The sequence below is a fragment of the Solanum tuberosum genome, unplaced genomic scaffold (assembly GCF_000226075.1).
Source record: "Solanum tuberosum cultivar DM 1-3 516 R44 unplaced genomic scaffold, SolTub_3.0 scf00732, whole genome shotgun sequence".
NCBI classification, from domain to species: domain Eukaryota; kingdom Viridiplantae; phylum Streptophyta; class Magnoliopsida; order Solanales; family Solanaceae; genus Solanum; species Solanum tuberosum.
In genome coordinates, this window is record NW_006239647.1 from 38,571 (window position 1) to 51,952 (window position 13,382).

Here is a 13,382-nt window from a genome sequence, read left to right on the forward strand (position 1 = left end):
CCCCCCTGAATTTTTCCCCCCCCCCCCCCACCTCACCTCGAAACATCAAGTCTTCCGCTCAATTTGGTCTACACATAGAAGAACCATGTGAAGATTTTTCTTTCATTTATTTGTGAAATGAAATTTACAGGGTATTGGTTGCTTTATACAAAGTTTGTAAAAGAATAGAGGCAACGAGGTCCTACGGTTTGGGTAGCACAGTAACAGATGATTCTACTCAATAAGGTAAAGTTGAGAAAGTTTACACCATAGCTGATTTATGTATTCAATCAACTTTTTTGGTCAGTAGTGCAGTTTGATGTCTCCAAGCCGGCCATAATAGAATAGATAAGCGAAGCAGTCAATAGCAATTTGTTCTCGCCTATCGATAGATAGCAGCTCCATTTCCCTAAAAGCTTTCACTTCATTTGAAATGCCTGTAGCCTCTAATCTCAAAGCAGTCCTATGATGATGCAACCTAGAAAATGGAAGTACATAACTCAGGACAAAAGATAAGAATAAATTTGGCATCAATGAAAGGCAAAAATACAAATATTTCCAATGTCGCATAAGAAAGAGAGGGCAATGTAGTAGTAGCTATATGCTTTCTAGCAGATGTTTTCATCTTATTGCTGCATAATGGGACTGCTGGTTGAAACAAAAATTCAATCAGTCCCCCCGCTTCCCTCTCCCTTGATCCCTCCCATCCTGCGCAATTAAAGATTATGATACAAGGAGTCTCTTCTAGATAATGAAAAGAAACCAAGTAGGACACTTGTTAGAACGCCCTGCATTGGTTGAGGGGATATATTGTTGTCTCTTTATATGTTTTTGGGCAATCTTTATCTCATGGGTTACCTTTTGGGGTTTAGTTAGGCTCAAGGTCCATTTTCTTACCATGATATAAGAGCCAAACCTATCCCTATTCTTGGTTTATCCAATATTGTGCTCTCATGTTATATTGTCCAACACTTAGCGCATGAGGGGAGGTGAGAGTGTAAAAGTGTCCCACATTTGTTGAGGAAAGAACAACTATCTCCTAATATGATTTTGGCAATCCTCTCAATGCATAAACTAGCTCAGGGTTGAGTTTTTTCCAAGGTCCATTTTCTTCACAACATTAACCAACTTTGTCCCCAACCTAATGTCGCTGTACCAGTATATAAATCGATTCAAATTTTGCCAAGTATCTGAAATGCCTCAACTGCCAGGATATAGTTACAGTATGCACTTCTATCATTTCTTTTTCCGTCCTTTTCTTTTGTTTGTGTGTGCGTGGGGGGTGGGTGGGTGTGGGTTATATACGTTATTCAGAGCTACACATGCCAGCGTTTCAAAAGAATAAGCAGCACATCAACATTAGTGCAAGTTGTAACCTGACTAGTGAACCATAATGAAATATAGAGTCAACTGACCTCATTTTCTTGGGAGTCCTGTAAGAACCACCATGGACCATTTTTCGCTGATAATCTGAAATAGATGCATGAATTATGAATTTTACAAACAGAATGAAGCAAAGGTCTTCAACAGAGAGTACTTCAGAATGTACAATGTGACAACCCTTGACAATGCTCTATAATTTAAATTCCACAAAGGATCCCTTATCAACCTAGAGTCAACCGTTCAACCTTCCTCCAAAAAACACCCAAAGAAAATTGCAGATTTGAAAAGTAAAAAGAGAAATTTTTTTCTCTATATTTCCTTTGCAAAAGAGATCTGCATGAACTTGGATATACAGATGTAAAGAGATTCCGGGGACCAGTTCAGTAGATTTATGGGGAAATTGACATTTTAAAAGGTCCAATTCAATATAGTAGTTCGTAATCTGTACATAGTTTATTTGGTAGTTGAATTACCTCATGAAACCAGCCACTGAGCGCAACCCCATGAAAATAGTCAAACCAGACCAAACACCAGGAAGACCAATAATAGGAGGAGCATAAATAAGAAATATTGAAGCGAGAGCACCCACGATCATCTAGAAAGTTGTGAGGAAATATCAGCACCAAGTTCGAGTATGAAGAGTAACTTTTCTTTTAATTGTTGCAACAATTTTATAGAGGTTGCTTACCATTGAGATAGCTGCATAAGGAAAATCCGAAACACCATAGTGTAGCCCATCAAAAATATAGGCTAGAGCATTAAGGGGTTGACTGGCACTAACAAACTGTAAAATTGGACAGGAGATGTTGAGAAAGATACCATGAAAGAAAGAAACATATAAACTAAGTGCAGAATTAAAAAAGAGCGTACCAGTAAACCAGATCTAACAATGTCTAGCACTTGAGAGTCATTTGTAAAGCACTTCGCAAAAGATGGAAAGGATAGACCCAATATAATGGCTAACAAAATCCCAGTAGCTAATCCTGTCTGAAAATATGAATTGCACTTTGTTAAGAACTTTATTTTGAGAGACAGATAAGGATGGCTCAAATCCTTCCATCTGGGAGAGGAGAGCTATAAGATGTAAAAAAGGTCTATCTAACCTTTAAAGCTACATGTGTGATCAACTTAACTCTGCCATAGTCCTTCCTTGCAAAAGAACTTGCAATGAGAGCCTGCAAAATGGAAAATGGAAATCTACATTTGTCAAACAGTAAAACTGATAAAGATTTCTGCAATGAGGGCATATTCATGCTTTGATGTTTTGCAGAAGATCTCGTACAGGACCACAACCACAGTGAACAAACCAAAAGGTTAAATAGAAAAAATACAAAATAGTCATGCAGTGTAAACATATGTGCATGTGATTCCAACATGAATAAAAAAATGGTTTAGTAATCGTAATAAAAGGCTAACAGTCAACTGAAGTCTGTTGAGAACTACAGACTTGTCCACCAGGTCTCTTAGTTATGACAAAGAAATATTCCAAGGGAAGGTGCCTTTAACATCCATCACCATGCAGATAGAATTGCAAACTCATTCATAATGGGAACAAATGAAGGGTGTTAGAACTTCAATAGGGTTTACCTGACCAGATGCAGCTTGGGCATCTGCCAGTAGCGAGGCAGACAACCACACTTGCAAGCATATCTGATGGGCAGCCATGGGTATTGCTCCTAATCGAGCCGCCATTGATGTGCTCAAAGTTACTGTAAGAACAGCAGCTAGAGTTCTCCCAAGAAGGAAACCACCTAATGACACACGAAAGTTCAAACCTTACTCTCTCAGAGACTAACACGAGAATGCAGACTCTCAAATAATACCTGGACTAGGTCAATTACAGGAACATCATTTCTGATGAACTAATCATCAGAACGGCTAATACTTGAAATTCAATTTCAGAGTAGAAAGAGTAGGATCAAATTACAAGTGTTCGAGTAATTTTTTGTTTCTTTCAAGAATTTCCATAAGTTGCATCTACAGTAAAACAAATGAAACCATCACTGCTAGTACACCGAAGCATCTTTTCTCCTTGTAGGAACTAAGCTTCTAGCTCATGTAGTTGTTTTACAACTCTTCCAGAGAGGAACTGTAACTATAATCTGTAGTCTGCAATATTCTAAGAAGAGACTAGTTTAAGCCAAAGTAACGAAACATCCAAAACCACTCTGAGCGAAAAGAAGGATACACATAAAAAACATGTCAACAGCACTTGAGATTTTATTTTTTATCATCATGCAATAACATAAGAAAGTATATACAACAGCTCAGACAATTTTGGAACAAAAAACATGTCCAAGGGATTAATTAGCTCAACAACATCACTTACCCGATTTTAAATAGCCACCAAAATGCAAGTTCCTAATGTTTGGCTGCAGCAACACCGTCTTTTCATTAAGCTTCCATAACATCAAAATGGCCACAATATATCTGCAATTTCAAGTCGTCAGCTTCTTTTCGCCAGATGTTATAAGAGAACAAACTAGAACTTTCCAGGAACATACTGAGATGCAACAGTAGAAATGGCGGCACCAGTGATGCCCAGCTGAAAAGTATACATGAAGACGGGAAAGAAAAGTACAGCTGACAGATTCCCCAATCCTGCGACATCCACACATTTTCTACCAGTTAAAGTTAGAGTCTTAGAGAAAAGAAATTAAAGGATATTGAAAGAATATCTAGTTATTCATAACTTCAAAAAAAATAAAATGCATGCTCAACTAATAGAGAAAGAATCAGTTTAACTTCTTTCATGCAGAAAAATATTCTGAGGAGATTTCTTCCTCTAGCATATATAGCTAGTGACACAACACACCAAAAAGGTAAATTACTACTTCTCCAAGAGCTCTTTTTTCACCAGATACACCTCACCAAAAAATTTCTGTTGTAATCTGTTTCTATGATTGATCAGTACATGACTTGACACTGAACATGCCATTCTTACATAAAATAAAATAAAAATAAGTGCTCTTCTTAGATGTGGAGATATATTGAAACATATACAATAACGTATCTACAATCCTAAAAACTTAGTTACACACATTCATCTAGATTCCAAACTGCTATTTGAAGGCATGCAATGGAACAGACAGAACCTTTCTCAAGATAAGTGTTAGCAAAAATGCAAAGTAGACAAAAGGCATTACATGAAAAACAAAAAGTTGGGTAAGTTAGACCAGGGAGTTTTATATATTGTATAAACCAAAGAGATTAACACCCAAGTCTTAAAACTCTTTCCATGAATATTGTACCAATAGTTAAGAAGACTTGCCTAAGCACATTACAGGGGTCCTTGTGTCCTTAAACCCACGGAAGATGCCTTGCACAGCCAGATAAAGCACAACAGCTGGAGCACCAAGCGCTCTAAGTTTAAGAAAATGCTCCGCTGGAATGCGCATGGTTGAATCCTGTTGAAAAGGGTTCAAGATTCTAGTTATCATAATGCAATTTCAATCTGCAAGCATATACAAGGCCTGTGATTGGAAAGTATACAAGCTTAAAAAATAATAGCATGTAAACAACAAATCAGGCTGTCCAAATGTATCAGTGAGGGTTACTTACCGTTGATAAACCCATGATGCTGAGAAATGGTCCAGAACCGAGATACATTGCTGCAGCTTCAATCAAACCAATCCCAGCAGATAAAACTAAGGCAGTGGAGACAGACGGAAGTGCCTTTCTTTCAGCTGTTTCAGGAAACACTTGGTTCTTTCAGATGCATTCAAATAATATTTATCTTTTAATTGTTTACCATCTGCCTAAATATATAGGTGAATGTGTGACCCTGTGTATATGTGTAATCAAAGAAGTGCCATGCTTATAAGGAGATTCCCTTTTAGCACCTATGCAAATTTACCAGTTGCGGAATCCTCATCTGCATACTTAGAGATGTCTTCAGCCACAAATGACGTTGCCACACTCAGGAGAGGGATATTGAACACCTTTGATATTATGTTAAAGATTGATACAGAAATGCCAGCTGATGCCAACTCCATTGCACCTTTAATCAAAGCAAAGAGCTTTTCAGGAGTGAACTAGCGTTCATTGTTTCCGTTAAAACACTTATTCGTAGAAAAAATGGAAAGATGAAAAAAATTATCCAAAGATTTGAGTTAGGAAATATGAAGCACATGCTAACTAATATAATTGAAAAAAAAAAAAACTTGAAATCCAAGGGTAACTTCTGTTCCTCAATAAAGAACTCAAGAAAGCAATTGCTCGAAAGAATGCACAAAATCTCAAAAAACTGAGTAGAACAAAATCAAGAGGATTGGCATTTAACAGATTTTCTATGTATGCTTGAAGTTCTTCAGATGAATAAGTAACAAGGTAAGGTCATGAGGCCACCTGATTAGAACACATAACAAAGTATATAGTGTAATACACAGGAAAAAATTATCTCTGGCTAGATCAGATGAATCACACTCCTCTCAACAACAGGAAGAACTGAAGTCGTACCATCTTACATTTATTTCTCAGAATAAGCCAGGATGATAGGAAGCTCAACAGAAACGAAAACCAGTATAATAAAGATATCATCTCAGTGAAATCAATTAATTAGTGGATTCAGCACACAAGCAAATATACCATTCTCAAAAGAGAGAAGTACAGAAAAAACAGGACAGTACTAGCAGTATAATGCAAGCAGAAGCATAAACTAAATGGAATATCGGACAGTGACTAACCCATTCGTCCAATATAAGCTGTCTCCATTAGTTGTGCCAATGGTTCAATTGCTTGTCCAGCAATAGCAGGCAAAGAAAGCACTATAAGTTCAGTTTGTACATCCTGAGTTGGCAATTGATCAATAGATGTCCCTGACAATGCACTGAGGTCTAAAATTTAGCAGAGGGAACGGAGTACAGTAAGAACTGAACCACACCTATATTTCTTGGCAGAATTTCCCCATGAATCTAATTTTCATAACAAAATCTTTTTTTTATGGTGTTGAGCCAAATGCACTTTGAATAAACATACAAACAAGATAAAGGAAACACTCTCTAATACACTTTATATTTAAAAAAAAAAAAATCACCAATATACACAAGGTTCCTAACTCCTAGAAAAAAATGAGTAAAATGGAAATCTTACATAGCTCCTTCATTTGAGAGTCGATCTCTGGTTGAGCCAAATTTCTCTTCAAGATTAGAAGAATCTAAGTTGTAATCAACAGCTCGGTCGTCACTGGATAACCCACAATTTCTAATAACATTGTTCAATTTAGACCTCTTGGTAGATCTTGATCCAAGATAATTGTTCCATGTTGAAGTCTTAATTAAAAAGGGTTTGTTTAAGGTTCTTCTTGCTGAACATTCTGTACCACTAGTTCTTCCGCACGTTACTGCAACTGGGAGCTTAAGCACTGCCATTTTATTAGTCTATTTGCTCAAATGCAGAGCAGTTTTCTGCAAAATTCAAACACCTAATTGCTCATAATTATCACTTCATATGTGCAATTTCAGATCTCAATCAAACACAAATACATAAAATTTGAAAGAGGAGAGTACCTTGTAGGAGTGAAATAAAAAAAATATCAGCAGAATCCTTGTAGGGAACACATTCTTTGGAATTTATAAGTAAAATTTGTATGGGAAAACGTGGAAGCAATAGTATTTGATTATGTGTTTGGTGAAGTTGTGGAGGAAATGAAAAGTGGGTAGGTGAACTCTATCTCTTTCACTTCACTAGCGCCCAAATGTGTCATATTAGAGGCGGCTAAGTGTCAATTATAATATTTTTATAATTATACTCGAGTTTTAAAAAAATATATATATGAATTTTGAAATTTGTAATCCAAAATAAAATGACAACGTTTGTGTAAAATTAATTCATTATTAAGATATAGCGTCATTATTACTAGGAGGAGCAGTGTGACATTTATACTGATCACAAGAGCATACAAATATAGATGACTAGAATTGCTTATAGATTATGATTATAATATATTTTTACCATCGGGATCGAGACAAAGCTAATGTAGTTATCGACCCTCGAGCAAAAGTTCTATGGAAAGTTTGGCTAAGTTGTGAGTGAGTGATGATATCTACTTTAGTGGAACAAGTCAAAGGTATATAATTTAATCACGTAAAAATTTTATATTGATGAAAACGTGCGTTTAAGCTTTGAAAATCACTTATGTGTATCTAATATGGATAATTTTCAAAGAGGGATTACAAAAAAAAAAAAAAAAACCTTCTATTTCAACATATGTTGTGTGCATTCAGATTCTAGCAAAAATGTATCATGATCTAAAATATATTTACTAGTGGAACAATAAAATAAAAAAATCATATTTTGTTTCTCAATGTGTTAACAATCAAAAAGTGAGGCGAACAGTAGAAATTTGATGATCTGGCCCACACAAAAAATGGCTAGCCCGGCCTGACCCGTAAAATTTCAAAGCATGTATGGGTTAGCATGGATGGGTGGGTCAGTCCATATTGACAGCTCTATAAGTGATAATAGTTGTATGAAATCATTTCATCATTAAAGGTAAAAAATAGGTATTTTAAAAATAAACTATTACTAAATATAAAAATATGTCGAGTCTTTTCTAAACGAATTTAGAAAAATGAATCATATAAATTGAAATAGAGGAAGTAATTTTAAAATATCATGGCATTTATATTGTAAAATTTGATCATATTAGATGTCACCTTATTTATTTTTACGGTTTGTGATTTTTGCATTAAAGATGTGGCATCATTATTAGATGTCACCTTATTTATTTTTTTACATTTTTGCTTTAAAGATATAGCGTCATTATCACTAGGAGGAGTAGTGTAACATTTATACAGATCAGAAGAGCATGCAAATATATATATCTTCAAACAAAAAGAGATAAATTTGATATAGAGAAAATGAATAAAATTGCTAACGTAGTAAATAGAGAAAATGAATGTAATATATTTTAGTGGAACAAGTCAAATGTATATAATTTGATGACCTAAAATTGCTATATTGATGAAAACGTGTGTTAAAGCTTTGAAAATCACTTATGTGTATCTAATATGGATAATCTTCAAAGAGTGATTACAAAAAAAAAAAAAAAAAAAAAACTTCCATTTCAACATATGCTGTGCATTCAGATTCTAGCAAAATGTGTCATGATTTAGTAAATATTTACTAATGGAACAATATAAAAAAACATTTCATATTTTGTGTCACAATTTGTTAACTATCAACAAATGAAAGTCGAACAGTAAAAATTTGACGATTTGGTCCAAGTAATCAAGATATCAGAATGAAAGTGGAATATATATATATATTGTGATTGGCCAGCGTCAAACTTTTAAGAAAGGCATGATACATGTCCTTTAATTTTGGGTGGTATAAAATTAAATAAATAGACACATTCATCATACATGACACTCTACATTGGAATTTTGTGTCCTATGTGGCGTCCTACGTGTATTATGTCATGTAACATACGTGTGTTTACTTGTTTAATTTTATACAAGTTTAAATATATACTTGTACATACTCAAAATTAGAGAGCATAATTATCCGTTAAAATCAAATTAAGAATCATATTTATATATTATGCGTTTAACAAACATGGCTAGATTCAGAACAAACGGAGACCGAGTCATAACTAGTAACAAATTGTTTATTCTTTAATTATTATTTAAGAAAATTCTTTTCAAGACTCAGTTAAAGTCTTGTTCTGCCACTCCATAAAGTTAAAGACTGACCAAAATACATGTGATGTGTGGCTAAGAGCTAACATACACAATGGGGTGTGTTAGGTTCAATTAAAATCATTTTAATATTAATATTTTTTTATATTTGGTGCGTAAGTAAATAATATTATCTTTAAAATATTTTTTATATTATTTAGATAAATATTATCAAAGGTGGGTGAGGAATAATAGAGAGGACACAATTAATACAAAAAATTATTTTTGAAACTTATTTTCTCTATATTCATTAGTGCTCGAGAATCATTTTTCTCATTTTTAATAAACATCGTTTATTAGAAAATTATTTTTCAAAAATAAACATTTTCCTTTTGTACCAAACACACCTAACAAGTCATACTTCTCCACTCAGAATAAATTACTATATGAAACTTCAGTTGAAAATTCTGCACCTCTAAATTCTATATTTTCCCTATAAATACCAACCATTTTCTCAACTAAAAACCATAATTAAAAAGAAACTTAACAAAATGAGGCTTTTAGTATTGGGTTTGTTTAGTGTTTTGTGTCTAAAATGTGTTTTGGCACAAGATGTTGGTAGTGTTATAAATAAAAATTTATTTGAGAGAATATTTCTGCATCGAAACGATGCTGCTTGTGCTGCGAAAGGCTTCTATACTTATGAAGCTTTTATAACAGCAACTAAATCATTTGCTGCCTTTGGAACTACCGGTGATACTAATACTCGTAAGAAGGAAATTGCTGCCTTTTTGGCTCAAACTTCTCATGAAACTACTGGTATATTTTCATCTGTCTCAATTTATGCGGCGTATTTTCTTTATATTTTAATTTTTGAAAGTAGTAGGTGTTTATGACAATTTATGAATATTAATTAGGTGGATGGGCAACAGCACCAGATGGACCATATTCATGGGGATATTGCTTCAAACAGGAACAAGGAAGTCCTGGAGATTACTGTGTTGCAAATCAGCAGTGGCCCTGTGCTCCTGGCAAAAAGTACTTTGGTCGAGGTCCTATCCAAATTTCCTAGTAAGACTAAACCTCGTTTATTAATATCTGCATAATTCTAATCAATTATCATACGGTCACTTAGTAAAGAATTTCACACTATTGTCAATTTATTGTAATTAACTTGTTATAACATGTAATTTATCTTGTTCTTCAGGTTACTAATTATCCCTTTTTATTTGGGTGTATAATTACCTATAATTATCTTTTTAGTTTAACTTTTGTAAAAAGATATCTTTAAAAATATAATTTCTTACCTTATCAAGCAGAGGCAAATTTAGAATTTTAAGATTTTCAGTACTAAATTGGCATAATACATAAATATGCCTTTTAACTTGGCCTCATTTCACATTTATATCCTCCAACTTTGAGTGTGCACAAGTAGACATTTAAACTTGTATAAAGTTGAACAAGTAGACACATGAGTTCTATGTGGCATAATACACATAGGACACCACGTAGGACACAAATTGTCATGTAGGATGTCACGTAGGATGTGTGTGTCTATTTGTTCAATTTTATACAAATTTGAGTGTCTATTTGTGCATTATCAAAGTTAGAGAGCATAAATGTAAAATAAGATAAAGTTTAAGAGAATATTTATATATTTAAAATTAATGAATCTGCAGCTGAAAGGCTAAATATGCTCTGTGGAATCCCCTGCTATCAAGTCACCTAAAAGATAATTATACGTAAAGAATTAAATAAGTAACATCACAAATAAAGCAAATTATACACGGACTATGTAAAACCCTTTTTGTTACTGTCAGTTAATACTAATAATTATGTTATGCAGCAACTACAATTATGGACCAGCAGGGAGAGCAATAGGTGTGAATCTGCTAAACAACCCAGATTTGGTAGCAAATGATGCAGTAGTGTCATTCAAAACAGCGTTGTGGTTCTGGATGACACCACAGCAGCCAAAACCATCGGCACACGATGTCATTACTGGAAGATGGAGTCCCTCTGCTGCTGATTCTGCCGCTGGCCGCGTCCCGGGCTTTGGTGTGATCACCAACATCATCAATGGTGGAATTGAATGTAACAAAGGTTCAAATGCACAAATGGATAACAGAATTGGGTTCTATAGGAGATATTGTCAAATTTTGGGAGTTGATCCTGGAAACAATTTGGACTGTGCTAATCAAAGGCCATTTGGACAGTAGGCAGCTTAATTAATTAATTACTAATATAAGTTGCTGCTTTATATGTGTGATCTATTTAGCACGTTTGTGTAATACGTGACACATTAATAACAAGGTTTGGTCCATCTAAAATATGTATTAGTTCGTTTGTGTTCCATCATGGAACTTCCATTTGGTCACACACGCGAAATAAAGTTAAAAAGTTTTATGCATCAATCAGTGTTTTCAAAGGCACTTTCGAGGTGAGTTTTGGGTTGGGGTGTACAAAAATCGTTCCGAGCGCAAATAAAGGCATATACTTTAAAATTCAGAGGGTAAGTTTCAGATTATTTTTTTTATTGTTTTAAGTTCTTTGGACTAGTTGATAATAAACTCAAATATTTTTTGCTAAATAAAATGTCCATTATTCCACCTAAAATGTAGTGGGTTACGACACATATGGATAAAGAGTTGTTTCGTCGATAGCATTTTCTGAAGACTCTAAACTTAAGTATTAAAAGCAACTTTTAATTTTGCTTGTGCAATTAAATAAGTGGATCCACCACACTTAGCCTGATCAAATTCTTTTTTCGATCGTTCTCTTTTTAATCTATACTAGTAGCAGTAATCTTAGGTCTGATTTAAGCATAATTACCTAGTGATTTGTGTTGGGTTTTAAAGGTATGAACAGGAAATGAAGGGTTGTGACTCTCCTGAAGAGTTGTGATTATGCCGAAGGGTTGTGAACTTTATGAAAGGTTGTGTCCTTTCTAAAGGATTGTGACCGTTTGAAGGGTTATGCCTTTTTCCAAAGTGTTGTGACCTTTCTAAAAGGTTGTCTTCTTTCCAAAGGGTTGTGACCTTTACCCTTTGTTGGCTATAAATAGAGAAGTTTTCTCTCATTTTTTTGCATCGAATTCTTCCCTTCTTTTGCATACATTTCTTACAAAACAAAATCGATCGATCGTGTCTGTGTGTGATTCGTTGCTGTCATTTTGAGTTCGTTGAAATTATCGAAGTTTGAGGTACCGCTACTTCTTTAATGGTTAATCCGTTTTATCTTGGGAGGAATTAATCTGCAACCTCGGGTACTTGAGGGGATTAAATTTCTTAAGGACACACAATGGGTTCTGTGGACTCGGATAGTTCTTTGTGTTTTTCTTTTCATCTTTTATTATTTCTGGTTTGCTAATCTGAATACAGGAGATAACAAAAGGTCGCTTGAGTCGAGAAGAAATTGAACATATGGTCAAGGAAGCAGAGGAGGATAAGAAAGTAAAAGAAAGAATTGACTCTAGAAACAGCCTGGAGACATATGTATATAACATGAGAAACCAAATAAATGACCAGGATAAGCTTGCAGACAAGCTAGAGTCTGATGAGAAAGAGAAGATTGAAACGGCGACAAAAGAAGCACTTGCAGAGTGTTGAGAAGGAGGATTACGATGAAAAACTTAAAGAAGTGGTAGCTGTGTGCAACCCAATAATCACTGCAGTATATCAGAGGTCTGGTGGAGCACCGGGAGGAGAATCAGGTGCTGGTGACGATGATGACCATGATGAGTTGTAAACGATTGCTAGTTTTTAGTTTACTTTTACTAGGTGATAGGATACACATGATTGTTATATATATATACTAGACATCGGAGCCCGTGCAATATGTATCATTTTTTGTTTCAATTTATGTGACAAAGACAAAATTAAAGAGTTAATCAAACTTTATTATTAATTTAAAATAGTTTAAATTTTTAATTATTGGTTAATTATGGTAAAAAAAATTTTATGTCTTTTAACATTCTAAATTGCTAATTATTGTTGTGTGATTTGTAATATCTTTTACGCAATTTTCAAATAATAAAGGTTATTTCTTCTTTCTTAATTTATGTGGTACTAATAAAATTTCGAGATTCAATCAATTTATTTTGTCTTTAAAATATTCTATTGTTAATTACTGTAAATTATTGTACTTTCTAAGTAATTTTCAAATAATATATATTATTTCATTTGTCCAATTTATGTGTCACCGATAAAATTTGAAGAGTTAATAAGATCTTTTACATATTTTTATATCTTTTGAATATTTAAGTAAATAATTATTCTCACCAATATGTTAAATACTTTGTTTGAATAAATATTCTAACTTGAAGAGTACAAAATCTTCGTCTGGAATATTAAGGCTAAATGATTTGAAAAAGATAAAATCTTCATCGTTAGCTAGAAACAT

At 33.9% G+C, this 13,382-nt stretch overlaps 2 protein-coding genes and 1 pseudogene across 3 annotated transcripts; 2 read left to right on the forward strand and 1 right to left on the reverse strand.

Annotated features, from left to right (window-relative positions):
- Positions 1–75: 75 nt before the first annotated feature.
- On the reverse strand, positions 76–7,048 carry LOC102590197 (protein DETOXIFICATION 45, chloroplastic-like). Of its 2 annotated transcripts, none has more exons than XM_006367097.2 (15): positions 6,870–7,048; positions 6,454–6,767; positions 6,048–6,190; positions 5,219–5,362; positions 4,924–5,048; positions 4,634–4,769; positions 3,867–3,963; positions 3,692–3,792; positions 2,950–3,113; positions 2,466–2,537; positions 2,233–2,349; positions 2,051–2,146; positions 1,836–1,957; positions 1,395–1,449; positions 76–457 (listed from the first exon to the last, which is right to left on the reverse strand). In XM_006367097.2, the coding sequence occupies exons 2-15, from the start codon at positions 6,729–6,731 to the stop codon at positions 443–445; spliced, it is 1,665 nt and encodes a 554-aa protein (XP_006367159.1). In that variant the 5' UTR covers positions 6,732–6,767; positions 6,870–7,048; the 3' UTR covers positions 76–442. The 2 variants fall into 2 exon arrangements, with proteins under 2 accessions (XP_006367159.1, XP_006367158.1); XM_006367096.2 differs by having other exon boundaries at positions 6,454–6,784.
- Positions 7,049–9,532: 2,484 nt separating this feature from the next.
- On the forward strand, positions 9,533–11,391 carry LOC102590998 (basic endochitinase). Its single transcript, NM_001318607.1, is given in 3 exon segments — positions 9,533–9,800; positions 9,899–10,052; positions 10,828–11,391. Coding segments are annotated over 3 exon segments (795 nt in total). The 3' UTR covers positions 11,201–11,391.
- On the forward strand, positions 11,339–12,728 carry LOC102594443 (luminal-binding protein 8-like; annotated as a pseudogene).
- The last annotated feature ends 654 nt before the right edge of the window (positions 12,729–13,382 follow it).